This window comes from Protobothrops mucrosquamatus, unplaced genomic scaffold (assembly GCF_001527695.2).
Source record: "Protobothrops mucrosquamatus isolate PMUCROS unplaced genomic scaffold, P.Mucros_1.0 scaffold670, whole genome shotgun sequence".
NCBI lineage: Eukaryota > Metazoa > Chordata > Lepidosauria > Squamata > Viperidae > Protobothrops > Protobothrops mucrosquamatus.
The window spans coordinates 130,596-158,050 of record NW_015386958.1 but is presented as its reverse complement, the minus strand read 5'-3'; the positions used below and the strand labels follow the sequence as shown (position 1 = coordinate 158,050).

At 42.0% G+C, this 27,455-nt stretch overlaps 1 protein-coding gene across 1 annotated transcript in view; it reads left to right on the top strand.

Moving 5' to 3' along the window:
• Nucleotides 1-27,455, top strand: part of CC2D2A (coiled-coil and C2 domain containing 2A) — a 192,217-nt gene that overhangs the window by 80,923 nt on the left and 83,839 nt on the right. The window contains exons 10-13 of the mRNA XM_029284512.1: nt 10,351-10,457; nt 13,348-13,488; nt 25,416-25,572; nt 26,662-26,900. Coding sequence (XP_029140345.1) covers nt 10,351-10,457; nt 13,348-13,488; nt 25,416-25,572; nt 26,662-26,900 — 644 coding nt within the window. The remainder of the gene's footprint in view (nt 1-10,350; nt 10,458-13,347; nt 13,489-25,415; nt 25,573-26,661; nt 26,901-27,455) is intronic.

Genomic DNA, 27,455 nt, shown 5'->3' with positions numbered 1-27,455 from the left:
GTAACGCTCTCTACATGGGGCTCCCTTTGAGGAGCACCCAGAGGCTTCAACTGGTCCAGAATGCGGCCGCGCGGGCGGTGTTGGGAGGGACTCGTCGCTCCCATGTAACACCGCTGCTGCGCGAGCTGCACTGGTTGCCAGTGGCCTTCCGGGTGCGCTTTAAGGTGTTAGTTACCACCTTTAAAGCGCTCCATGGCATCGGACCTGGTTATCTCCGAGACCGCCTTCTGCCACAGATTCTCTCCCATAGACCGGTACGCTCCCACAGAGTGAGTCTCCTCAGGGTGCCGTCGGCTAAGCAATGTCGGCTGGCGACCCCCAGGGGGAGGGCCTTCTCTGTGGGTGCCCCCACCCTCTGGAACGAACTACCCCCCGAGATCCGGACGATTCCGGATCTCCTTACTTTCCGCCGCGCCCTCAAGACATGGCTTTTTCAGCAAGCGGGCCTGGCCTAGGGAGGATTTTAAATTGGGTTTATTTTAGCAGTAATTTTTAAATAGCACAACTTTAAATATTTGGTTTTAATTGGTTTTACTTCGGTGGGGTAGTAAATGTATTCATGTTTTTTAATATGTTGTGAGCCGCCCTGAGTCCCGTTGGGAGAAGGGCGGGATATAAATCAAATAAAATAAATAAATAAATAAATAAAATATTTGTCGTTGAATACCAGAAAATCTACTTCTGTTATTAGTTAAAAACTATATACTGCTAACTACTTGTGCTTGCCAAACTTTACTGACTCATTAGCTCAGCTGTGATATTATGGGATGTATGTACAGATTCTGGTTTAGGATAAATGCAAAACACTCTAAATGAAGGAGAATCTACTTTTGAATGCTTGATTGCCTATAAACATTTGGGCAGATTTTTTTTTTTTGAGGAGTAGTTTATTTGGACAGATTTAATCAACCAAAGTCTTTCAGTTTGAGCTCAACACACTGAATATTTGTTTAGTTTATGGTATTTCTCTGCCACTTTTCTATAATAGATTGTGCCAAAATTGGCTAACATCAAATATTACATATCAAAACACACCAAGCCAATTAATTATAAAATATATAACAAATTCAGATGGAACAAAACCAACTACTCCCATCCAGTACAGGTAGTACTCAACTTACAATTGAGCTCAAAATTTCTGTTGTTAAGTGAAACATTTGTTTTGAATTTTGCCCCATTTTATGACTTTTCATGCCACAGTTGTTAAGGGAATCACTGCAGTTGTTAATGACCTGGTTGTTAAGTGAATCTGACTTCCCCATTGACTTTGCTTATCAGAAAGTTGCAAAAGTTGATCACATAATTTTGAGACTTTGCAACCATCATGAATATGAATCAGTTGCCAAACATCCTACTACTGATCATGGGACCATGAGGATACTGCAATGGTCATAAGTGTGAAAAGCAGTCATAAATCACTTTTTCACTGCCATTGTAACTTTGAATGGTCACTAAACAAACTGTTGTATGTCGAGGACTATCTGTATTATAATTATTTGATAAGTATCACCAAAACAGTTCTCAAATTTATGGTAAATAATGCGTAACCCAACTTCTGCTGTTAATTAGTTTATTGCCATTCTCTGATTTTGTGATAGTATCTTTGTCAAAAAGCATTGAAGAAAGTTAGGTCTCTAAAACATTGTCAAACAGTAGGATTCTTTAAATACAGCAAATAATAGAATCTTAGAATTGGAATGGACTTTTGGGTCATCATTCTAGTCTGACCGTCTGCTCAGCTCAGTACTCATACCATCCCAGACAAGGTCTAGGACTATTAAGCACTGACCCTAGGCCACACCCACTTCTTTCACAGATCCTCCACTGTAGCCAACCCACAGTGACTTTTCAACCTCTGCTGGCCTTCCTCTGGCACTCCTCCCCCGCCAATGGCCCTATGGCCCTTTATCCCACTGAATAGCCGCACCTCTTGGCAGCCATTGGGTAGCGGACAGCTGTGGGCAGCAGCAGTGTAAAAGCACTGGGGGAAGGTGGGCGGCTGGGGGACATGACAGATGGCTGGGTGTTGGGCTATTGTGGAAGTGCTTGAGAAAGCCGGGAGGATGATTCCCTTTTAATTTTTCTTCACCTCTTCATGGTGTTTCCTTGTCCAACCCGCTCCAAATTCACAGTTTCCTGAATTGAAGGGTGGCTATGATGCAGGGACCAGGATTTTAGGCTCTGCACATTCATTGCTGTGGGAAAAACTCACTGAACAACTAATCTTACAAAACTCACAAACAACGGAAATCTTAGTCCCAATTGTGGTTGTACAGTAAATCGAGGACTGCCCGTATTTGCAGACAACCATTTTATCTCAATCACTTTAGGGGGAGACAAGATTGCATTTTGAGAGATTTCTTACAGGGCGCAAGTAGAAGGGAACCTGGACTGGGCTGAGGGGGGGTGGGGTGGAATTGGCATGAGAACTGAATTCAAGGGTGGGGATTAGAAAAAGATGGCAGTGAAAAATGTGCTAAAATCTCCACAAAGCTGCCTCTGCAGGGGGCTGTAATAGAATAACAGACTGTTATTTTGTTATTCCCCCATCACATTGCCTGCTCCCCCCCACCGCACCTCTGCTATCCCCCAGCTAGCTAAGGAGGGTCAGACCTAGGCAGCCCCTTAATGGAACACCACTAGGAAAGCCTGGAATGGTAAGTCAAAGGTATCCAGAAATAATCCTTCTCTGTCTTGCCTGTGAGAAACAACAGTAGGCTGGCCTTATCTAATATTCCCAAACAGAGTACTTGGATTTAAAAGAAACAGATCTAACAAAAGAGGAGGTGGAGTTCAATTATATGTTGGAGATCACTTCATCTTTACAGAGATGCATACAACAAAGGATTAAAGCCTTCTAGCATGCATATGGGTCAACATAAAAGGAAAAAAGAATGACATTACCATAGGTGTATACTACAGACCACCCAACCTAGCAGAAGAATTTTTGCTAATCAGCTAACCAACATATGTGTCAATGCTAACAACAGATGGAAATGCATTCATTTTTCTCTTTCGCTTTTAGAGCTGATTGATGCTGGGAGGGGGATGTGGATGAAAGTCCAGTTAGTCATAACAACAGTAACTAAGCCATGGGAATTCAAGGTTACTGAGCCCAGAGTTAATAACGATTTGGCCGGGCTGGAGTGCTGTGGAAAGAGCCCGCGTTTCAAGCTAATTGGGGAATGTGATTTATGACTGTTAGTTGGAGGAGGGAATTGTGGTTTGCTACTTTGTGCCAAGGGGAGGGGAATTCAGTTTTTGGCTTCAACCATGTAGTGCTGATATTATGCTTCTCGAATAAAAGATTATTTAAGGTAAACAATGCCTCGAAGTTCTTTTGAAGAGTTTCATCTGTCAAAACCATGACAATATGTAGGAAACACACCATAGTAGTAATGGAGGACTTTAATTATTCTGTCATCAACTGGGAGACCAACTCTGCAACAAATGCCTGGATATCTGGTGAAAAATGGGTTACAGGACTCAGGACTGTTGGCTGAGCAACCAGGGCCAGCAGCTGCAGAACTACTGGAAGAAAAGGTGTTTACCCGTCGCAGATACACAGTGATTGAAAACAAAGAAATAATGATCTGTTACTACAGATCAAGTCCAACAAGAAGAGGATATCTAAAACGAATGCACCAGTTCTGGAAAGAACAACATCCAGAATCAGAAATAACAGAACAGAGACTAGCAGATCAACGCCGATTTATAATACGAAATAAAGTATTCACAGAAATAGAATTGGACGAACTGCAAAGGTTTACCCAGGGCAAAGAAATCAAAGCCTTGCCAGAAGTAATTCAGAATGTAGAGGCAAACCAGGGGGAGTTGGCAGTGAAGGAATCCAACAGAGATATACAACTGTTCTCAATTGGAAACCAGGCACCTCTTCCTCAGGAAGAACAAAACCCTCTAACTAAAGAAATAAAAGAATTGAAACAAAGAATAACTGAACATCTAGAACAGCACAAAAACAACAGAATAAGGCTGCCTGCATTGAAGCTTGTTCCAAAGAAACAGTTAGCACAAGCATTAAAAGATGCAAATACTGTAATATCAAGTATAAACACCAGTTCACTGCAAGAAACAAACCAACTAATGTACAGCACAGCTGCAGTTATAACTGAATACCTGGGATGCAAAATCAACAAAGAAGAAAAACAAACAAACAGTGCACCAGAAAAATGGAAGGTTAGACTAGAAAATAAGACCAGCAAGTTAAGATCACATGCAAGCAAGCTAGAACAGATGAAAGAAAAGAAGCTGAAGAACAAGAAGACCAAAGAATATCTAATCAAGAAATACCACTTAGAAACAAGGAAGATCAAGGAAGCACTGGAAATAATAAAGCAACAAATAACAGCTATAGCTAGGAAAATCAGTAGATATGAAGCTCGAATTGCAAACTATAGGCAGAACCTCCAATTTCAATCCAATCAGAAACGTTTCTACCAATCCATCAATGGAGAAACTGCAATGAATCAGTCAGTACCTGACAAGGAAGAAACAGTGCAGTTCTGGAAGCAGATATGGGATAACCCAAAGAAACACAACAAGGATGCGGCTTGGTTAAAAGAGGTGGATGCAAATAAAACAGAAGTTGAAATGAAAGAACTAGTAATAACAACAAAAATGGTAGGAAAAAGAGCAAGGAAAATCAAAAATTGGTCAGCACCAGGTGAAGATGAACTGCATGGGTTTTGGTTGAAACATCTAACTGTTATACACCCACTCATTGCCAAGCAATTCAACAATATACTACAAGGAGGAGAAATTGAAAAGTGGCTAACAACTGGGAAAACCTACCTAATAATGAAAAATCCAGCAAAAAGGGCAACACCAGGCAACTACAGGCCAATTACCTGCTTACCAACAACTTTCAAATTACTAACTGGTGTGGTAGCTGATGCAGTACAACAGCATCTAGTTGAAAACAATCTCTTTCCACCTGAGCAGAAAGGAAACCGCCCCAATAGCAGAGGAACAAAAGATCAACTCCTAATAGACAAAATGATCTTGGAAAACTGCAANTTGGTGCATTCACCGCTTCTGGAGGCAGGTTGTTCCACTGGTTAATTGTTCTAACTGTCAGGAAGTTTCTCCTTAGTTCTAGGTTGCTTCTCTCTTTGGTTAGTTTCCACCCGTTGCTTCTTGTCCTGCCTTCAGGCGCTTTGGAGAATAGCCTGACTCCCTCTTCTTTGTGGCAGCCCCTAAGATATTGGAACACTGCAGGAACTTTAAGGGAGAGTCATGTCATATTAGAATTCAGTATAAAACAGACAAAAGCAACAGAACATAATCAAATCAGTGATTATGTTAAAAAGAGCTGATTTTAAGAAACTCAGACCTTGGGAAGGATCCCATGGATGAAAATCTTAGAGGGCAAATCAACACAAGAAGAATGGGAAACTCTGAAAAATACGATTATAAATGCCCAGTCCAACTCAATAGCACTAAAAAAGAAAAACAAGAAAAAAACATCATGGTTGCACCAAGAACCCTAAGACCACCCGAGAGAACAAGAGGACAAGTACAAAAAGTGGAAAGAGGGACACAAACTAAAGCAGAATACCAACAAATAGCTGAAAACCTCAAAGATTAAGTTAGGGAAACTAAGGCTTTGAATGAAGTCTTACAACAAATGTCAAAAACAATAAAAATGTTTCTTTCAACACATAAAAAACAAGAAAAAAGTCCACTAATGGGAGAAGATGGCAAAGAAATAACCGGCAGTTGAGAGAAAGTAGAACTATTTAATTCATACTTTGCATCTGTCTACATGCAAAAACACTGCTCAACTTACCAAAAACAGAACCATAAATGACTGATTAGGAATGCAAATTAAAATATGCAAAAGTAAGGTCTGCTCTAGACGGATTCAAATCAATGGGTCCTGATGGGCTACACCCCAGAGTTCTGAAGGAACTGGCTAATGTGATTTCATTGAAACATATATTTCAAAGTTCTTGGATCACTGGGGAACTACCTGAGGACTAGAGAAGAGCTGATGTGGTCCCCATTTTCAAAAAAGGAGAAAAAAACAGATCCAGGAAATTACAGATCAATTAGCCTGACTCATGGTTCCGACAGACAAATAAAGCAGAACTCTGAGGCTTGCTAATTCCTCAAAGAACATGTTTATTATTACAATGTATCGGTATTTCAAAATTAAAACCAAGACTGAAGATATACATAACAATTTCCCAATGCAAAGTTAGAAAATCCCACCCCCAAGTCTATGAAAACAACTACGTTTCTCCATACAGCTTGTTGGCGGGCTTTTCATGGCACGCCCAGCCCGCAATCCTGGGAGCAGAAAATTACCTTGGTTCTAACCAGAGAAAGCCCAAGAGAAAGTTTGTTTTGACTAGCAAAACACTTGCAACCCCCTCCCTCCGTGCTGAGTGTGTCAACTAAAAATGAGAAAGGAAAATGGCCACAGCCATGCTCATTCAAAGTTGAACACATCAATACCTGGGAAGATCTTGGAAAAGATAATCAAGCAACAAATACAGAATTCAGAATAATAGCAGTGTGCAGCAGTAGCCAAAAAAGCCAATGCAATTCTAGACTGCATTAATAGACGGATAGAATCAAGATCACATGAAATTCTAGTATTGCTATAAAAGCCTTGGAATACTGCATCCAGTTCTGGCCACCACAATATCAAAAAGATGTTGAGACTCTGGAAAGAATGCCGAGAAGAGCAAAAAAAATAATTAGGGAGCTGGAGGCTAAAACATATGAAGAACGGTTACAGGAATTGGATACATCTAGTCTAATGAAAAGAAGGACTATGTCAGACTCCCCAGTTTGCTCTCTCAGGAAAGTAGTAGTTGTTTAATTGAAGCAAAGGAACTTGAAAGAAATTGGTTGCAGCAAAGTCAGGTGGAATCTGGTGTTCCCATGCAAAATACAAAGCTATTCCTTCCAACTCCCAATCCCTCCCCCCATGACCAGTCCCCCAGCCAGCCAATGTGATGCCAGTAATATGTTTTGAGGTGTGAAACTGGTAACATTCCATTCTCGGGGCAAACAGCCTTGAATCTCCTGGTACAAGCCGGTTTGGTGATCTGGGCTTCTTCCGTTGTCACTTCCCCCTTCTCATTCCCCCCTCCCTATTTCCCACCATTTGATACACAGGTCTGGATTGCGCCAAATGCTTCCCCCTTCCCTTCCCCTTTGAGGGTAGGAGTTCTGCAAGGCGCCAGGCTAATGATGGAGATCCTGACAGACTAGGGGTGACATGATAGCACTGTTCCAATATTTGAGGGGCTCCTACAAAGACGAGGGGGTCAACTTATTTTCCAAAGCACCAAAAGACAAGATAAGAAACAATACCGGTAATTGGAAATTAACCAAGGAGAGAAGCAACCTAGAACTAAGAAGAAATTTCTAACAGTGAGAGCAACCAATGGAACAGCTTGCCTTCAGAAGTTGTGGATGCTCCATTACCGGAGGCTTTCAAAAAAACACTGGACAACCATTTGTTTGAAATGGTATAGGGTCTCCTGCTCAAGCAGGGGGTTGGACAAGAAGACCTCTGAGGTCCCTTTCAACTCTAATGTTCTATGTTCTAAATAATATAAAGTAAAATAGACCAGGTGATCTCAGAATTGTAGGCATGGCATATATTTATGACAGTTGCAGTGTCCCTGGGTTGTGTGATCCCCTTTTATGACCTTCTGACAAGCAAAGTCAATGGGGAAGCCAGATTCACTTAAGAACTGTGTTATTAACTTAACAGCTGCAGTGGTTCACTTAACAACTGTGGCAAGAAAAGTTGTAAAATGAGGCAAAATTGTTTAACAATTTTCTTGCTTAGCAATAGAAATTTTGGGCTCAATTGTGTTCGGAAGTCGAGGATTACTGAATGTCATTTGTTTCTGCATGCAATACAAAGACTTGACAACCCCCCTCCCCTTACTAAAGGCCTTTCCCTTTAGACTTGTGGTTGGTATTAGGGTGTATGCAGAAAGCCACTTTGCAAAATTGGTATTGCTTTCCCAAATTCAGGGATTAAGACTTTTCAGTTTCATGCCAAATATCTCCTGAGTTTTAAAGGCAGCTGCACCAGTTCCAATCCTCTGATTGTTAAAACTGTTTATTCAGGAACCGGGAAGGAAAAGATGTTCTTTGCAGCACTTTTTAAGGGACCTCGAAAAAGATCCTGTGATTAAACTGGAATCTGTCTGGCACAATTGGCTGGGTCCCTTGAGGACATTCAAGCTGGCAATGAAAATTTTAGAGGACCGACTGGCTCTTCTCTTAATCTGGGTTTGCTTGAGGCTTGTGATCCAGACATGAAAATGAGAGGCTGCAGCTCAGATCTTTTACAGATAGCCCTTGACTTATAAGCATTTGGTTGGGGACTGTTCCTTGTTATAATGGCACTGAAAAATGTGACTTACAACCAGTTCTCACACTTACGACTAGTCCTGGCACTTATGACCATCACATCCCTATGGTCATGTGATCAAAATTCAAGTACTTGGTAACTGGCATGTGTTTGTGATGGTTGCAGCATCCCAGGTTATGCGATCACCGTCTACATGACCTTCCCAGCCAGCTTTGGACAAGCAAAGCCAATGTGGGAAGTCAGATTTGCTTAAGGAACACATAAGTCACTAAACAATTGCAGTGATTCACCTAACAGCTGTGGCAAAAAAGGGTATAAAGTCAGGTGTGACTCACAGAATAGCCATCTGGCTTAGCAATGGAAATTTTGATTTCAGTTTAAATTGAGAACTATATTTGCTATGTCAATTTTCTTTTTCTTTCTTTCTTTCTTTCTTTCTTTCTTTCTTTCTTTCTTTCTTTCTTTCTTTCTTTCTTTCTTTCTTTCTTTCTTGGAAAGAGTGTAAAAAAGGAAAAGAAAGGGAGGGAAGAAAGAGAAAGAAGGAAAACAGTGAAGAAAGAAGGAAGGAAAAAGGAAGGAAGAAAGAGGCAGGAGGGAGGAGGGAGAGACAGGAAGGAAGGAAAAGAAATAGAAGTAAGAAGAGAAGAAAGAGAAGGAAAGAAGGAGTATACGATTCTGCTGTCTAAGACATCTTGAAATAACAGTCAATAACAGTTTCATGATCCTCCCCTCTTCCCAAAGATTTTCTCCCAAATGGAAAGATCTTTTTCCTGTCCTGCCACAGCAATGAATGTGGTCCCTGCATGACAACCATCCTTCAGTTGAGAAAACTGAGAATTTGGAGCAGGTTGAATAAGGAGAGAAACAACCATCAAGTGGCAAAACTTTTTTAAAAGTGCACCTCCCCAGGCTTTTTCCAATGCTTCTGCAATCACCTGCTGCCCAGCTGCCCACCACACCCCCCCAACTGCCTGCTGCCCCCCCCCATGCAGTGCCTTTGCATCACTGCCACCTGCAGCTGCACACTGCCTAATTAGCTGCTGGGAGGGCGAGATAGTCCCATGCAGCAACTCGCCAGAGTAAAAATGTGCCTTGGGGAATCGGCCAGGATGAAGGGCTGTGTGTGAAGGACTGGGGGGAGGGGCGTTGGTGGGAGAAGAGCACAAGCAGAGGATGAAAGGTCACTGTGGGTCGGCTACGGCAGGAAGCTAGGAGAGAAATGGGCGCTGCCAAGGGTCAGAGCCTAATAGTCCCATTCTACCAGACAAATGGCTGCCCAATTTTTTGGACGGGTCCTGCAACTTCATGGCTTGAAACATAATAATACATATCCTGTCCTCTAAAACAGGGGTCCCCAATCCCCAGTCCGTGGACCAGTACCGGGCCGCAGCATGCTAGCAACCGGGCTGCACAAACAAGCAAAGCCCCATCCGTGAGATGCAGGCAGCACACAAAACCACACACTCTCCGGTCCGTGGAAAAACCTTTCTCCATGGAACCAGTCCCTGGTACCCAAAAGATTGGGGACCTCTGCTCTAAAATGAAATATGTTGAATATTCAGTCTTTGAAGTGCTGTTAAAATAAGTTCAAGTAAACTCTCAAATGAATAGTAGATGTTATTTAAGGTTGAATTCTGAAAAGATTTAAATACCAAGTTTGCTTTGTATGAATGATTGATTCATTGTCTTCTTTGCTTTTAGGTATTTGATAGATAATATTGGTTAGAATTATAAATCTTGGCCTTCAGAATTGGGAAGAATATAATTTACAATAAAAGGCGAGACAATAATATTAAAAAATAAGAAACTGTCAAAAATCATATTTTCCATGTTCTTCCCATGTTTATTTTGGAGAATGTTTCTGGCATTTTCATAGAAAAGCAGGTCTATCAAGGTTGCTAGTAATAAGGAAAAATACAGAAGTATAATTGCTTAATATGGTGGTACAAACAGATCACACTAATATTTATAAGCTTATTTTCTAGCTTCATGCTCTCAGAAATGCTTTACAAAATATTTTGGATACTGCCAAAAGTGGAATTCCAAATTTAGTAGTCCAACAAAGCATAACTGAATATAAGCTTGAAATAAGGTGAGTAGATTAATAGTTGTTCTATTATTCATTCTGTAAATTTAAAAAAATTGTCCAGCTGAAAAAGGGGTTGTTGGAAAAAAACTGAGTCATGCTCTAATAAAAGGCAATGAACTGTTGTCATTGGAATTTTGTAAGAACCTCTTTTTTCCATGAGATGTTTCAAGTATTTATTTTGTAAGGCAGATCTTTTTGTTTAATTGAAATTACATAATGGCCAGCCTGCAGAAGGTTTATGACTCTCTCCTACGTTCCTCTTTGTGTAACCATCTGCTATGATAAAACACCTTTTATTTATGTCCTTTTCTTCTGTGCCATTTTTGGGAGCAACTAGAATGGCAGGAAGAAATTTTATGGGGACAAATCAGGTGGGATAGCCTGTCAGATCTTCAACTGTCCTGCAATTGTCAATATACTTCCTCCTTTTTTCCCTTCTATGGGAGAACTAGGAGGGTGTAGGACAAATCATTGTGACCAGGTAGGCACGAATGGGTGAGCATGGCTGGGTGGGCAGACGAGTGGGTGTGGTCAGGCCGGCATGGCTAGATGGCTATGGGCAGGTGGGTGCACCAGGTGGGCGTGGCTGTCTGGGCACAGCCAAGTCAATGTGGAACAAGTAGCCTCAGCCAACTGGATGTGTGGACAACTCAGCACCCCACCAGCTCCTTGCATACTTGAACTGCCAGGAACCAAGCACGGAGCCAGGAACCATTTTGTCCCACTTCAGTGCCGCAACCTCAAAGGGAGAGAAATCCGTGAAGCCTCCCGGAGCCCGCCCAGGACCCTGACAGTGGTCAATCCGCTGCCCCCAAGAACAACTTCCCCATCATCTTCTTTCTCCTCCCCTCCTCCTCCACCTCCTCCTCCCAGACTAGAGGTTGTGAAGATCTGGGTGGGGAGGAACCAGCTCTACCTGAATCCTAACAAAAGGGAGGTTTCAGCCCACCTGGATGTTGAGAGCTATCATGTTTTATATCTTTCCCCAGGGAGACAAAACCTTACCTTCTCCAGATCTTGCTGTCTATAGTTGTGGGAGTGAAGAACTGAGCTTTCTCCATCATCCCCCTGTCACTTCCAAATAAGCAGAAGATCTGGCTGGGGGTTGGGGGGGGGATCTGGGAGCTATTTGGGCTCAGCCCAACAGCCATTGCTAAAGGCAGTAGTGGGGTGGGCAGGGGGAAGTGAGTTGCACGGTGAGCAGGGAGGGTGAGGTGGGAAGCTGCCCCCCGCCCTGCCAAAGCTCCTCTTTTTTGTGAGCATGTCGGGTGGGCCAGGGCCTCCTCACGCACCAAGGAGAAGAGAGATCCGCACAAGTTGAGAATATTTTTGCACCAATCTGGAGATTCAGCAGGCACACTGGCATGTAAAAAATCACCCCAGAGAATAGAAATCCATTGTGAAAATATATCTTGGCAAATATGCAAACAGACACACACACACACACGCACGCAGGAGAAACCTTGAGGAGGTGAATCTGTGTCACTAGGGATGAGGAGGCACTGAGGACATCCTAAAGTTGAGATCAAAGGAACAGAGGTGGGGACAGGATGTTTCCAAGCCTCCAGTCCAGCAGAGGAAGAGGAGGATTAGGAGGAGGAAGAGGGTGATAGGAAAATTGTTCTCGAGGACGGCGGATTGACCACTGCAGGGCTCCTGTGAGGTCCCACTTCAACTAATCACCCAAGAAAGCAGAACTCTTGAAACAGGCATTGTCTCAAAAGGATACTTTTATTAGGGGTCAAGGCGAGATCTGGGGAAAAGCTCGCCAGAACAGTATAGTTAAGCAAGCAATATTCCTCCTCCCACCAAAGTCATAATGTCCAATTGAAATCCAGCCAATCCACAGGTGGTCTGATGAGCGGGTAACTGGCACAGTTGGCGCACATCTCAAGGTCTTCTCCAGTTTTTTTTTTCTGCAACCATCTCCCTGATAAAGGGAGACACATTCCTATCTCAAGGGAATGGAGGGAGGAGGAGAATATAGAAAGCGAAGGTTATCCCAAGCACATGCAAACTTCCCCTCCCCCCAACAAAATGGCAGGCCCCAAAAGCAGAATATATGGCTAAGGAAAGGGAGGAGGGGTTTTGGGTCCTGACAGCTCCAGTGTGGGTTCCAGGAGGCTTTGTGGATTTCTCTCACTTTGAGGTTGTGGTGCTGGGATTGAACGAAACGGTGCCTGGCTTGGCACTTGATACCGAACCGTCCAAGCTAACCTAGTTGCACCCACTTGGCTACGTCAAGCCATTTGCGCTGAGTCATCTGTCCACCTGGCCACGCCTACCCATCTGCACTGACCCATCCATGCCAACCTTGCCAATGTGAGTCATCTTATTCCAAAAGTAGGAAGGGTTTTGCTTGAGACGTTTTCTCAATTGTAGTTCTGGCTTAGTTTCAGATTTTTTTATTATCAGAATGTGGTTTTGGCTATGGCTCTTCCTTCTGTTCTTCAAGATTATTCCTCCTGCCCATTCCTCTGCCTTCTACAAGCATTGAACCTCTCAGGCCATATCTTGCTTGGTCCTAAAGATTTTGCCAGTTTTCAGGGAAGCTATGGGTGAAATAAGGTAGAAGCTGTAATGGAAATAGGAGTGTCAGCTCTGCTTCACTGGTAGTTTCTGCTTGAGTAAGATGGCACCATGCTTCTATAGAGAGAAAATCTTGACTGCACCTGTATTGCATTCTGCCACTATCCAAGGGGACTTATTTTATTATGTTCCTAGAAAACTAATTTGCATCCTGTTGGCAACCTGGTTATTAATTGATTTGGGATTCAATCAATTATAGCTGACTGATTATAGTCATTTTTTCAATATTGCTAACTTGTTATTTGATGTCGATTACTATATATATATATATTCCCTGCAATGAAATGTCTGTATTTGTGAGCAGGAAAACAAGAAGACTTCGCAATAATGAACAAGAAAAAGACCAAGCATTGCTGAAAGCCATGATCAAAGTGTGGAAAGAAATAAAATTCCTGCGTGATTTTCAGAAGTTTATTAACACACCCCTGAAGCTCTTCATAAGAAAGTATGCTTTTTGCAGGAATTACATTGTTTAGTATATTAAATTTAGGGGTTTTCTGCATTCATTAGTTCTGACTTAAATCTAAGGCTTGGATCTCATTGAGATGATATAGTTCTGCCTCATTGAAGCTTAAAAACAGAGAGCTACATGACTGGATGCTTTTCCAGAACAAAAAGTTAAAATTTCCTCCAGGAAAACTAGCTCTGCCCAGGTTGGACTGGGAATTTCCTCTGTCATCCAAGTCAATTGGTCAAGGGGCTGAATTTGAATAAAAGCAATAGTTAAGCATACTATGTACCCCTTAGGCAGTTGTATAAACTGCCATAAAACAGAGGCTAGTAAAGAGCTAGCTTAGTAAAACTCACAGAGTTGTTGTGGGAGTATAATTAGAAATCCCCAAGAAAATTATTTTGAACCCTTAGAAAAAAAGGCAAGTAATACAATTAATCCCCCCCCCTAAATGTGAAGCACTGTTTATAACAGCTATGAAGTTGAAGAAACCCAGTAAAATAGTTGTTTGAATATATGCAATTGTTTGCATATCTGATATTTAAACAGTGGAACAATCTACTGTATGTAGGGAGATCTGCCTGCAAAGGAGCAAAAAAATATTTTGCTTAGATTTATAGTCTTATTCTATGTTATATGAATATTCATAATGGGCATGCACATATTTGCATTTCTCAGCCTCTCTGGGGGAAAACGTGATACATGGGAACAACATTGCAGCCACAAATTAGGACTTCTCAAAGAATATTGCAGCAAATTGCTTATTTGTTTAGGCAGAGAGCGCTCCTTTCCCTAAATATAAAGTTATTCTCAATTGTGCAAGGTGTGTTTGATTGATCACTCCTCTCCTCTCCTCTCCTCAGTGAGATACTGAAGTGATGGAACTTTGCTTGAGAAATATGTTTCTATTTGACAACAGGGCACAATTTAAAAGAAAACAAATTGATTGTTGGATGTCAGAACATCTGAAACAGCTTTGAATTAAATGCATGATTTCCCTCCAAACTCAGGATAAAATGCTAGTATGGAAGGTGTGGTTAAATAGTTGTTTGAAGACAGAACATTTCAAGTTCAGACCTTTGGACTGCTTACCTCACAATATTTCATAGTTATCTAGGATAACCTAGACAACATGCAGAACAACCCTTCGTATACTGTGAGATATAATCAGTCACTCAGTCAATCAAAGACAGCTGACATTTGCAAACAAAAAATTGATTGTTTCCGTAATCCTTTTGTTTCCCTTCAAGCATTTGCAAGAAGGAATGTCCAAAGGGACAATGAAAGGGGTGCCTCTTAATTTTGCACCTCATAAAGAATTAGCAGGAAATAATTGAATTTCTTGAGGAAAAAAGGGCAACATAAATTTTTTAGGATTGAAGGAATGATATTTCATGTTTGTGCTTCTTTCAAGAAAGAAGATTGGGCAAAATCAACAAGCCATAATAGCAACTGAGACAGAGAACCTTTCTGGCATTTATTTCTCCCACTTGCTGCACCCACTACTTTTTAGAGTCAACACACATATTCTGAATAAAGCCAATACTGACCATGTGAAAAATGCAACATGTGTTAGAATATAGTATACCTAAAGAAGAAAAAATCCCAGGAAAAGATGAAATTAGACAGAAATTGAATTACAAAAGACACCTATGGACTTTAAAATTTTACATCAAATTAAGCTATTACAGCAACAATTGTCTATATTAACAGTTCAAGAAATAGAAATAAAACTGAATAATGTAAAGCAAAGACACTTTGTGTTTGCAAATAAACCATGAAGATGGTTGGCATATAAACTAAGAAAGGAAAGGGAAAAGAGAATAATGGAGAAAATTTGTGAAGGCAACAATGTAATAATAGACTGAGCTTATTAAAAAGTCTTTTCCTAATTTTTATTCCAATTTGTATAAAAAGCAGGACATAGATATGTCTAAAATAGACGAATATCTTTTAAGACAACAGTTGCCTAAACTTTTACAAACTCAGAGACAACTTTTGAATGACTCAGTAACTGTCTTTGAAATATCAGAAGCTATTAAAAAAATGAAATCAGGTAAAGCTCCAGGTCCAGATGGCCTTACAAGCCAATATTATAAATGCTTCAAAGATGAACTTCTTCAGCCACTAAAGGATAGAATGAATGATATATTACAGGGGGGAAAGATACCGCAGATGTGGAAAGAAGCCAATATTGTGTTGCTACCAAAGGAAGATCAAGATGCTACGAAAATAAAGAATTACAGACCAATCTCATTATTAAACAAGGACTATAAACTCTTTGCTGTAGTTTTGATGACAGATTAAAGAGGTTTTTACAGGCATATATTCACAAAGACCAATCTGGCTTTATGCCAAAAAGACAGTTTTGACACAGGGATAACATGAGGACTGTTTTGAATATTATTGAATATTTACAATATCATAATGAGAAACAGGCAGTTCTAGTACATACAAGGTCAGCCTTTGACAATCTAAATTGGACTTTTATGCTTAAAGTGCTAGAAGAAATGGACTTTGGAGAATTTTATTCAAGGGGTCAAAGTTGTTTATATGACACAGCAAGCAAAAATTATTAGTAACAGTGGTTTAACTAATTCATGTGAAATTCAAAAGGGTACGAGACAAGGATGTCCCTTGTCTCCGTTGTTTATTTTGGTGTTGGAAGTTTTGAACAGAGAGATCAGGCAAAATGAGAAAATAACAGGTACAGTATAAGTATCAAGAAGGAAGTTTATAAATTGAGGGCATTTGCTGATGATTTGGTTATATTTTTGCAAGACCCCTCAAAATAATATAGAATATTTGATGAGGAAATTAAATGAGTTTAGGGTTTTAGTGGTTTTAAAATAAACAGAAAACAACAATGCTGAATATGACCTCACAGGATTGTGATATATTAACTAAAAGATTTGGATTTAGGGTTGAGAAAAAGGTGAAATATTTGGGGCTTTTATTGACAAACACAAAGTGTTTCAAAATAACTATGTGCCTCTCTGAAATGATATTAAAAAGGACTTATTAAGATGGGATAAATTGCATTTATCATAATTGGGTAGAATTTCTGTAATTAACATGAACATCTTACCAAAGATGCTTGTTTTGTTTCAGGTGTTACCAATACTTGCAACTGATACTCCCTTTAAACAATGGTAGAGGGATATTTCAAAGTTTATATGGCAAGGGAAAAACTAAGAATTAGATATAAACTACTGCAAGATGTTAAGGAGAGAGGGGGTTTACCAGATTTGAAACTGTATTTCGATGCTTGTTAGGGCTATCCCGGATACCCCAATACAAAAGCAAACGAGAAGAGATTAATGAGGCTATTATCCCCAATCCACAAACTGCTGCTCAACTTACATCTCGCAGGGTTCCCAATCCTGATGACCCTGGAGTAAAGAAAATAAAACGAGAGCTCCTCACCGATCAATGGTTCAAAGATAATCACACCTCCCTAACGTGCAGGGATGGCTTGGCTTACAAAGGGGGGAAACTATATTTGCCAGAAGCCCTCCGTCTTAATGCTCTCAAACACAGCCATGATATAAAACAGGCTGGACACTTTGGATATTTGAAAAACCTACACCTCACCCGCCGGCAATTTTGGTGGCCGGGGCTGAAAAAGGAGGTGGAATACTATGTAAAAAGCTGTACTGTATGTGCCACAATGAAAAGAATCCCAGGGAAAACCCCTGGATTACTGCAACCCGTGGCAGACCCTTCTCAACCATGGGAAGAAATAGCTATGGACTTTATAGTAGACCTACCTGAAAGTAGAGGAAATACTGTCATCTGGACTGTGATAGACTTGTTTTTGAAGCAGGCTCATTTCATCGCCTGCAAAGGACTCCCATCTGCCCAATGACTGATCAAATTGTTCCTGAAGCATATCTACCGGCTGCATGGCGCCCCTAAGCGAATAATTTCGGACGGGGGTGCAGTTCACAGCGAAGATTTGGAGGAGTTTCCTTAAATTAATTGGATCATCTCAAGGGTTATCCTCTGCTTTTCATCCTGCCACCAATGGGGCTGCAGAATCCGCTAACAAAATGGTGGAGCAATATCTTAGATGCTACATTTCTTACCAACAAATGAACTGGACTGATCTCCTCCCTTTTGCGGAGGTGGCGTACAATAATTCTGTGCACAGCAGCACCGGCTACACGCCTTTCAGAGTGGCCACAGGAAAAGAGTTCAGCTAACAAGACTGAACTCAAGACTGCTAACATCGGATGTTCTTGCTTGCCATATATGAAGAAGCAAACATGTTTTATTTAGCCTGCATTTCACTTCTAGAGTTAAAGCAGACAATGCTAGCACAGCGGGTGGGAAAGTATGCTAATTAATCATAACAATGTTTCAGTACAGCATTGCCAAGGCCAGCTGTAACCGGAGGAGTTAGGGGAGGGACAGTTCACACTTCAAACTAATTGGAGAACGTGATTGATGACTGTAAAATGAAGGAGTGAGTTATGCTTTGTTACGGGTGATTGGGGGTGGGAGGATTCCGTTTTTGGCTTCATTATGTATGTGCCGAAGCTATGTAGCAATAAAAGGATTCTTTAAGGTAAATAAAGACTCTTTGAAAAGCTGCTTCTTTTCGGAACCATGACATCAAGCCAAAAACCACAAACTTTTAAAACCATTTAGGCGTCCCTTACCCCAGTCACTATCTCTAAACTAACAGGGATAGTTTGACAAAGATTTGGGGAAGATCTCACCATGGAAGAGGAAGAAATGCCTGAGGCCAGCACCCCCCCCCAGCCGCAGCTTTCCCAGAGGGGGGAGCGACAGCAGCAGCAGCTTCCCCAGGGAGGGGAACGACAGCTAGCCAACCGGTGGAGAAGAAATTCTTGCAGATTCCCCAGCTGGGAGCAAAGCCAAAACTGTCAGGAGAGCTGATTTGGTCATCAGACTGGGATAAGCCGAGCGGAGGCACTGGAGGCTTCCATACAGCCCTGCCAGCAGATGAACATGAGTCACGACAAAGGGATTCTTACATATCACATCCCCTACACCAGTGGAGAGCTGCCCGGCCATCTGTCACTGAAGTCTCGGGTGAGTGGAAATACCCACCTGCAGCTCGCAGTGGGTCATTAGAATACTTGGCAGAAAGATTTGAAGAATTAGAAGTGAGGAGCGAAGAGCAGCTCCCGTTGAGAGAGGCCCCCAGTCCCTCCCTCACAGATCAAGCAGCCTTTCAGACCCTGGGGTCCCCTGCCAGGGCCTCCAGCCCCACAGAGAGAGGAAACCCCAGCCTGGGCCCCCTACAGCAATGGGAAATTGGGCAACCCCCACAGATGAGTGATCAGCCATCTCTGAGCTTACATCAACTAATAGAGGCCTTGCAGCAGCTTGGGGTGGTGCAAAAGCCAGGAGAGCGACAGCCAGTGGGCCCGCAGATGAGGGAGGCCCAGTAACAACCCCCACTCGTCCAGCAGCCATTGGAGTCCAACAGCAGAGAAGACCACTACAACCCCCACTTGCACAGCCACCATTGAGAGGCCTACAGCAGCAGGGGGCACCACCAGCCCCCTCTGGCCAGCAGCAGAAAAGACAGCAGCAACCCCCGCCTAGACGGCAAACTGTGGAAGACCTCCAACGACTCGAGAGGCCAGTACTACCGGTATGGCAACAACAGCCAGGGTGGGGCCAACTGCAACTGGGGGCACCACGTTGACAGCAGAGAGCTCAGCAGCCGTTGGATCAGCAGCCAGTGTGGGGCCAGCAGCAACAGCCCCAGTGGGGGCTGCAACAGCCTGTATTTGCACCACCCTTCAGAGCAACCTTCGATGGGGACCCAGAGAAACTGATTTTTTTTCTGAACCAAGTGTGTTCTCACTTGAATCGCTGGGCCTACCTCTATCCGGACCCAGGTGCCATGGTCGATGTTATTGCATCCAATCTAGAGGGAGAAGCATCTGAATGGCTGAATAATTTATATAGTGAGCAAGCCCCAGAACTGGAAGATCCCCACCTTTTTCTCCTAGGTCTGAGAGAACGATTTGAGGATCCATCCATTGGCCTCAAAGCAGCAGAACAGATCCACAAAATAAAACAAGCCGGCAGGCCTGCCCTGGAGTATGTGCGAGAGTTCCGCAAGACAGCAGGTTGAATAGAGGGGTGGCCTGAGCAGTCCCTAATCCATCACTTCATTGAGGGATTAGACGATCACCTCTCTCAGGCCTGCATCTATCGAGAAGTACCTGATCAGCTACAGGAGTGGTACCAGACAGCGGTGAAGCTAGACATTAAGCTCTCTCGCTATAAGAAGCCTCCCTCTCCTGAATTTGAACCAAAACCAGAACGACCCAGACGACAACCACCCCCCTGGAGACCCCCAACAACTACGTCTACCAAAAGACCCAAACCACCTGCAGGGCCACCGCTCACGTGCTTCCGATGTGGACAACAGGGACATCGAGCAGCGAACTGCCCAGTTCCCTACCCCCAACAGCAGAGCAGACTGAGACCCGCAGCGAAGAAGAAATCTGATCAGCAGCCACCCAGAGGAAAATCCAATTGGATCAAACAAGAACTGGCTGCCCAAGTCGCATCCCCTACACAGGAGGACGCCGAGACTAAGGCTGGATCCTTCCCCGCTCTACCCTCTCTCGACAGCGATGACGAAGGGGAGAACGACCCAATGGTGAGTGACAAATCCCGCCTTTTTCACTAGCCGCCAAACTTATAATCCCTAAATCGGGGGTACAAATGAACTTAAATGTGCTAATTGATTCTGGATGCACCCGATGTATTATTAGCTTACCCTTTGCCATGAAATTGGGCATACGAGCAAAATTGCTCTCCGAACCCATGAGGTTTGAGCAAGCCGATGGCTCCCTCATGGGAAGGGCTCTTGTCACACAAGTAACTGAGCCCTTACGCCTAGAAATAGGTGCGCACTAGGAGTTTATTCGCTTCGTAGTGGCTCCAAAAATGACTGAGAATGTGATCCTAGGACTAGTCTGGTTAGACAAATGGAAGCTGTTTATCTAGTGGGAGAAAGGAATGAGACCGTGAGACTACCTATAGGGCCTAATCCCCCCATTGATTCAACAGATGTTGCAGGGCACCTTAGGCCATCCAATGAACGAGTGCACATGGCTGCCTCACCGCCACCAGATGAACCACTCATTCCCAATGACTACTGGGACCTGGCAGAGGCATTCAGTGAAAATGAATGTGATGCCCTACCCCCTCACAGACCCAATGACTGCTCCATCAAACTGGTGCCAGGAGCCAAACTCCCAAGACCGAGAATGTATGCTATGTCCCCCCTCGAAATGGAGGAGATGCAGCGATACATGAACAAAACCTAGCGAGGGGGGTTCATTGAACGGGCCAAATCCACCGTAGGAGCCCCTGTGTTGTTCAAAGAAAAAAAAGATGGGTCTCTTCGTCTCTGTGTAGACTATAAGGGTCTCAACGCTGTAAGTGTGGAAAACAAATACCCCCTCCCCCTCCTAAAGGACTTATTAACCCATCTGGCTAAGGGGAGTGTCTTCACTAAATTAGACCTTAGAGAGGCATATTACTGGGTGAGGATAAAGGAGGGAGACGAGTGGAAAACTGCCTTCAACTGTCCTATGGGGAGCTATCAGTTCAAAGTCATGCCATTTGGACTACAGGGGGCCCCAGCCATATTTATGCAGTTGATTAATGAGGTTCTACATGATCACTTGTACAAAGGGGTTTTAGTGTATCTTGATGATATCCTGATATACAGCACGAATATGACTGATCACATAAAGCTGGTGAGAGAAGTGTTAATGAAACTAATGAATGCCAAGCTTTATGCCAAATTGTCAAAATGTGAATTTCACCAGACCTGATTAGACTATCTTGGCTACAGAATTTCCAACGAAGGTATTGAAATGGATCCAGCCAAGGTGAAAGCTATAATCGAATGGCAGCCCCCAAAGACTCGCAAACAACTCCAGAGCTTTCTGGGTTTTGCCAACTTTTATCGTCAATTCATCCCCTCTTTTGCCGAGATTGCCCTACCCCTTACAGAACTACTCAAAACAGGTAAAGGAGGAGGGAAGCCACGGCCAGGCCAACCACTAGCATGGACAATGGGCTATCAAACAGCTTTTGAGAATTTAAAGAGACTGTTTGCTGCTGAACCGGTCCTAAAGCACCCCTGCCCAGGGGAACCCTTTGTGATTCAAGCCGACGCCAGCGATGTGGCAGTTGGAGCTGTGTTACTGCAAAAGAATAAAAGTGGGGTCCTCCAACCCTGCGCCTACAGCTCTAAGAAATTTACTGAGAGCGAGCGGAGATGGGCAATCTGGGAGAAAGAGGCCTTCACGATTAGATGGGCGCTATTAAACTGGAGACACTATCTAGAAGGGAGCAAGGTGCCATTTGAGGTATGGACAGATCACAAAAATCTAGAAGCACTGAGAACTCCCCGTAAATTATCCCCAAAACAAGTGCGATGGGCACAGTACTTTAACCGCTTCAACTTCACTCTAAAGTACATACCAGGAGGAAAAAACTTCCTAGCTAATGCGCTATCCCGGCTACCCCAATACAAAAGCGAACGGGAAGAGATTAATGAGGCTATTATCCCCAATCCACAAACTGCCGCTCAACTTACACCTTGCAGGGTCCCCAATCCTGATGACCCTGGAGTAAAGAAAATAAAACGAGAGCTCCTCACCGATCAATGGTTCAAAGATAATCACACCTCCCTAACGTGCAGGGATGGCTTGGCTTACAAAGGGGGGAAACTATATTTGCCAGAAGCCCTCCGTCTTAATGCTCTCAAACACAGCCATGATATAAAACAGGCTGGACACTTTGGATATTTGAAAACCCTACACCTCACCCGCCGGCAATTTTGGTGGCCGGGGCTGAAAAAGGATGTGGAAAACTATGTAAAAAGTTGTATTGTATGTGCCACAATGAAAAGAATTCCAGGGAAAACCCCTGGATTACTGCAACCCGTGGCAGACCCTTCTCAACCATGGGAAGAAATAGCTATGGACTTTATAGTAGACCTACCTGAAAGTAGAGGAAATACTGTCATCTGGACTGTGATAGACTTGTTTTTGAAGCAGGCTCATTTCATCGCCTGCAAAGGACTCCCATCTACCCAACGACTGACCAAATTGTTCCTGAAGCATATCTACCGGCTGCATGGCGCCCCTAAGCGAATAATTTCGGACAGGGGGGTGCAGTTCACAGCGAAGTTTTGGAGGAGTTTTCTTAAATTAATTGGATCATCTCAAGGGTTATCCTTTGCTTTTCATCCTGCCACCAATGGGGCTGCAGAATCCGCTAACAAAATGGTGGAGCAATATACTTAGATGCTACATTTCTTATCAACAGACGAACTGAACTGATCTCCTCCCTTTTGCGGAGGTGGTGTACAATAATTCTGTGCACAGCAGCACCGGCTACATGCCTTTCAGAGTGGCCACAGGAAAAGAGTTCAGCCCAATACCTGAATATCCTCAGGTGCCCTCCGCTTCCCAGACACTTGACCAGTGGGTGAGGGGGTGGGAAGAAGTTTGGAGAAACACAAAAACTGCTTTAAAAAAGACTTTTGAAACCTATAAAAAGCAGGCTGATAGGAAATGGGCTCCCCAAAGAACATTCCAAGTTGGGGAAAAGGTTTACTTGTCAACTAAGTATTTATGCCTCAAATTGCCCAGCAAGAAATTGGGACCACAATTCTTGGGGCCTTTCCCCATAGTAAGGATCATCAACACGGTCACAGTAGAACTAAAACTCCCTAGACGTTTAGGGAAAATTCACCCAGTTTTCCATTGTAGCTTGTTGAAACCTTATCAGGGCTCCACTTTAAGACCTCCTCCAAAGAAGGCACCTGGGCCCCTCATAGTTGCGGGACAGACCCACTATGAAGTAAAAAGTATTCTTGACTCTAGAATTTTTAAAGGGAAATTGCAGTACCTAGTACAATGGAAGGGATACCCGTTATCTGAATCCACCTGGGTGAAATCCAGTGAAGTGAAAGCTGACAGATTGGTCAAAAGGTTTCATGTGAAACACCCCAGCAAACTGAAAAATAACCCTTAACCTATGCTTTGGTTACATTCCAGGATATGTCCTTTTTGTAAGGGGGGGCGGATGTCAAGACTGCTAACATCGGATGTTCTTGCTTGCCATATATGAAGAAGCAAACATGTTTTATTTAGCCTGCATTTCACTTCTAGAGTTAAAGCAGACAATGCTAGCACAGTGGGTGGGAAAGTATGCTAATTAATCATAACAATATTTCAGTACAGCATTGCCAAGGCCAGCTGTAACCGGAGGAGTTACGGGAGGGACAGTTCACACTTCAAACTAATTGGAGAACGTGATTGATGACTGTAAAATGAAGGAGTGAGTTATGCTTTGTTACGGGTGATTGGGGGTGGGAGGATTCCGTTTTTGGCTTCATTATGTACGTGCCGAAGCTATGTAGCAACAAAAGGATTCTTTAAGGTAAATAAAGCCTCAAAGTTCTTTGAAAAGCTGCTTCTTTTCGGAACCATGACATTGGTCTGGTTAAAGAGTGAGTGGACCTCCAGAATAAGAGGCTACTTGATTTAGAAGGTCATGAATTAAGATTTGGATGGCACGGTTATTTATGGTATGACAAAGTTAAAGTAAATGTTGATTTTAACAATCACTTTGTTAGACGTGCTATTCTAACAGTTTGGAATAAATATAAGGTTTCCTATGAGAATGCCTCTTTGGGTGTCAGCCAGGAGAGTTTTTTAAAGAAAAGAAATGGTGGCGAAGCCGGACTGGTGGACTTATGGTAAAATAATAACTTTTAATTTTGGTGATCCTATCCTCATGTCTAAGGAAGAGCTAGAATCAGGACATGCCTGCTATTGGTTTACATATTTACAACTGAAAGAAAGAATTAAATTAGACAAAAAAGAGCTATGGGTTTCACTCTGTTAAAAAAAATTGGAAATCCTATTGTGTGGTAGTGATGAACCATATCATTGATGTAAAACATTATTGAATTTGGAAAGTGAATATGTAAAGCATTGTATGATTCAGTGGGCAAGGAACTTTAGATATAATGTAGAGCTTGAATAATGGGAGAATATGTTGACGAAAGATTTAAATTTTACTTTAAATTACAGTTTAAAAGAACATTTTTATAAGATGAAGTATCATTGATATTTAATACCACATAAGTTATCAAGAATATATAAAGGCATTTCAAACGAATGTTGGAAATGTAAATGTAAACAAGGGAATTTTTATCATTTATGGTGGACATGTCATAAAGCAAAGAAATATCGGAGTAGGATTCATATTCTAATACAGAAGATTCTTAAAGTGAATATAAAGATAAAACCAGAAACTTTTCTTTTGGGTTTAATGGGAAAAGACTTGGGGGGAAAAAATTGATGTTATATATGTTGATGGCAGCAAGATTACTTTACGCACAAAAATGGAAGGACGCTTTAATCCCCACAAAGGATGAATGGTTGCAAAAGCTGATGGAGTTAGCAGAGATGGCTAAATAAAAGATTTGATAAAAGAAAAAACACAAGTACTTTTGTTTCTACTTGGAAACTGCTTCTGGACTTTGTGCTTGAGGTGGAAAAAAGTGAAACTGATTTTGGGTTTTATTGATTAGATAGATCTGTTATAAAAATGGCTAATTTATACTATTATGTAAAAGTAAAAAATTGAGGTTCAATGTTACTTCTTATTTTACTGCCCCCAAGGGAGTTGGAAGTCAATGCCTTTTCTTTCTTTTCCCTTTTTTTCTACACTTTTCCCTTTTCCCTCCCCTATTTTTCCTATTATTTGCTTTTGTATTTTTGTATTTTATATTATAAGCTAATAAAAAGGATTGACATGGCATGGCAAAAAATAAGAATGTAGTATACCAACACTGTTTTTATTTATGGCTTTGTTTTTATTACTATTTGAAGGGAAGAAGTTGACCTGAAGTTAGATGAAAAGGCCTATGAGGCAGAAATTCGGGCTGAAATAGATGAATTGCTAGAAGAAAATAGTGAAGAGTATGAAAAGAAAATGGATGAATATAAAATTGAATTTCGAGCATGGAAATCATGGAAGAAGGCACAGGTCTGAGTCAGCGTCATTGTGGATGGGAAGTGTTTTTTGTTCACATACTATGTTGGCTAATGTGAGAAAGAGATTGGGCATGAGCTTGGTTGTCTAGCACAGTATTTCTCAACTCTGGTAACTTTAAAATATGCGTACTTCAACAGCCTGCTAGCTGGAGAATTCTGGGAGTTGAAGTCCACATAACTTAAAGATGCCATAGTTGAGAAAGACTGGTTTAGAGATGGCCAATGTAGGCAATGGTGTCCTGGATGATTAGCTATGACATAGAATGAATCATTTTTGCACTCTGTTCTTTCAGCCTGTCACAGTGTTAATACAGACAAGAGCCAAATCTACTTAATCCTTTCCATATGAATCTAATCAACACTAGGAGGGTGCTTTCTATGCTATTATTTACCATGATTGTCAAATGTTAGTGGCAGTGTGTTTCAGTACTAGATTCAATCCCCCCTCACTACATAAGCTCAGTCTGTCTTTTTATCAGCCCAGTCTTTTATAAGAGGATTGCAGTCATCTGAAAAATAAGAGTGCTGTGTATATTTTTCTTCAGCTCCTGAAAGAAAAGCAGAATATATATCTAATTACAAAATAAAGTTGATGTTCTACATCAAAGCCACTTTTAACCCAAAGGTGCTTTTCCAAAAGGCAACAGGACTTGCTTGTTTTTTTCTTTGAAAACGTTTTGCTTCTCATCCATGAAGCTTCTTCAGGTCCCTTCTTGGATGAAACGTGAAACATCTTCAAAGAAAAAACCAAGGAAGTCCAGTTGCCGTTTGGAAAAAAACATTTGGGACCTGCATGATTGAGAGTCTCCATCAACAGTAAGCCATTTTTAAGGATAAAGTAGGAATTTATTCCTAGGAATAAATTTCTAGAATTTGTTCGTTGGAATGTATTCTTAAATTCCAAGATTTAAAAAACAAGTAATTATATACTTGTAATAATAGAATAACTGTAGTAAAAATTATTAACACCCAGCCACCAAATGAATTATTTATCACATTAATTTATCAAATAATTAGAGATAAAAATGGTCAGTCCAACAAAAGACCCATCAAAATCAAATACATCTTTTCACTCATATAGAAAAATCGAAAGAAACAAAAAAAGAAATCAAATCAACACTTGGAAGATGAAGAAGATGAAGGATCTGAGCAAATGGAGGAACCTCTGAAGCCTCTTCCACCTCTCCCAGTTGACCAACAGCAAGTGGAGCTGCAAGTTCGCAGAAGAGCTGCTGAGAACCGAAGGCAGCCTGGAGAACCAGTTCTAATCCCTGAGTTAAGCTTGGTGGGGAGCATCACTCCGAATGAGGCTTGTCCTAGGTGAGCCATATTAACATAAAATCAAAATATCACTAGAATCTAGTTACAATTAAAACCAGTCCCGAGCTTCGCGACAATTCTTTTCTTGACATTTTTTTCAGTACAGGAGGGCTTCTGCTGCTCAAAATCCCTGGGCATAGTATACACCAGGGTCTTTTAAGGCTTTGCAGATCAATTCAGCACCCTAAATTGTGCCTAATAGGAAATCAGCAGTCAGCTACCTAAGTGTCAAACCACAATCTCCTCAGCACCACATTCTTTTATATTATTTTATGACATTTCTAACTGCCCAGAGTCACTTAGATAGTGAGATGGGCAGGGCCTAAAGCCCACCCATCCCAGAAAGATTCTGCAGGATCACATCTTCCATCTAATTTCCCCAAAGTTCACCAAAGCAACCAAAGCATGCTTGATTGAAAGAGTCCAGATAATTAATTTCATTCAGTTGCAGCAAGAGGTATGGAGCCATCATTTTCTTAATTATTTATTTTTATTCAGAAATGGAAGATTGGAGATCGGCCTGTAATTACAAAGCTCCCAGACTCAGATGGATTT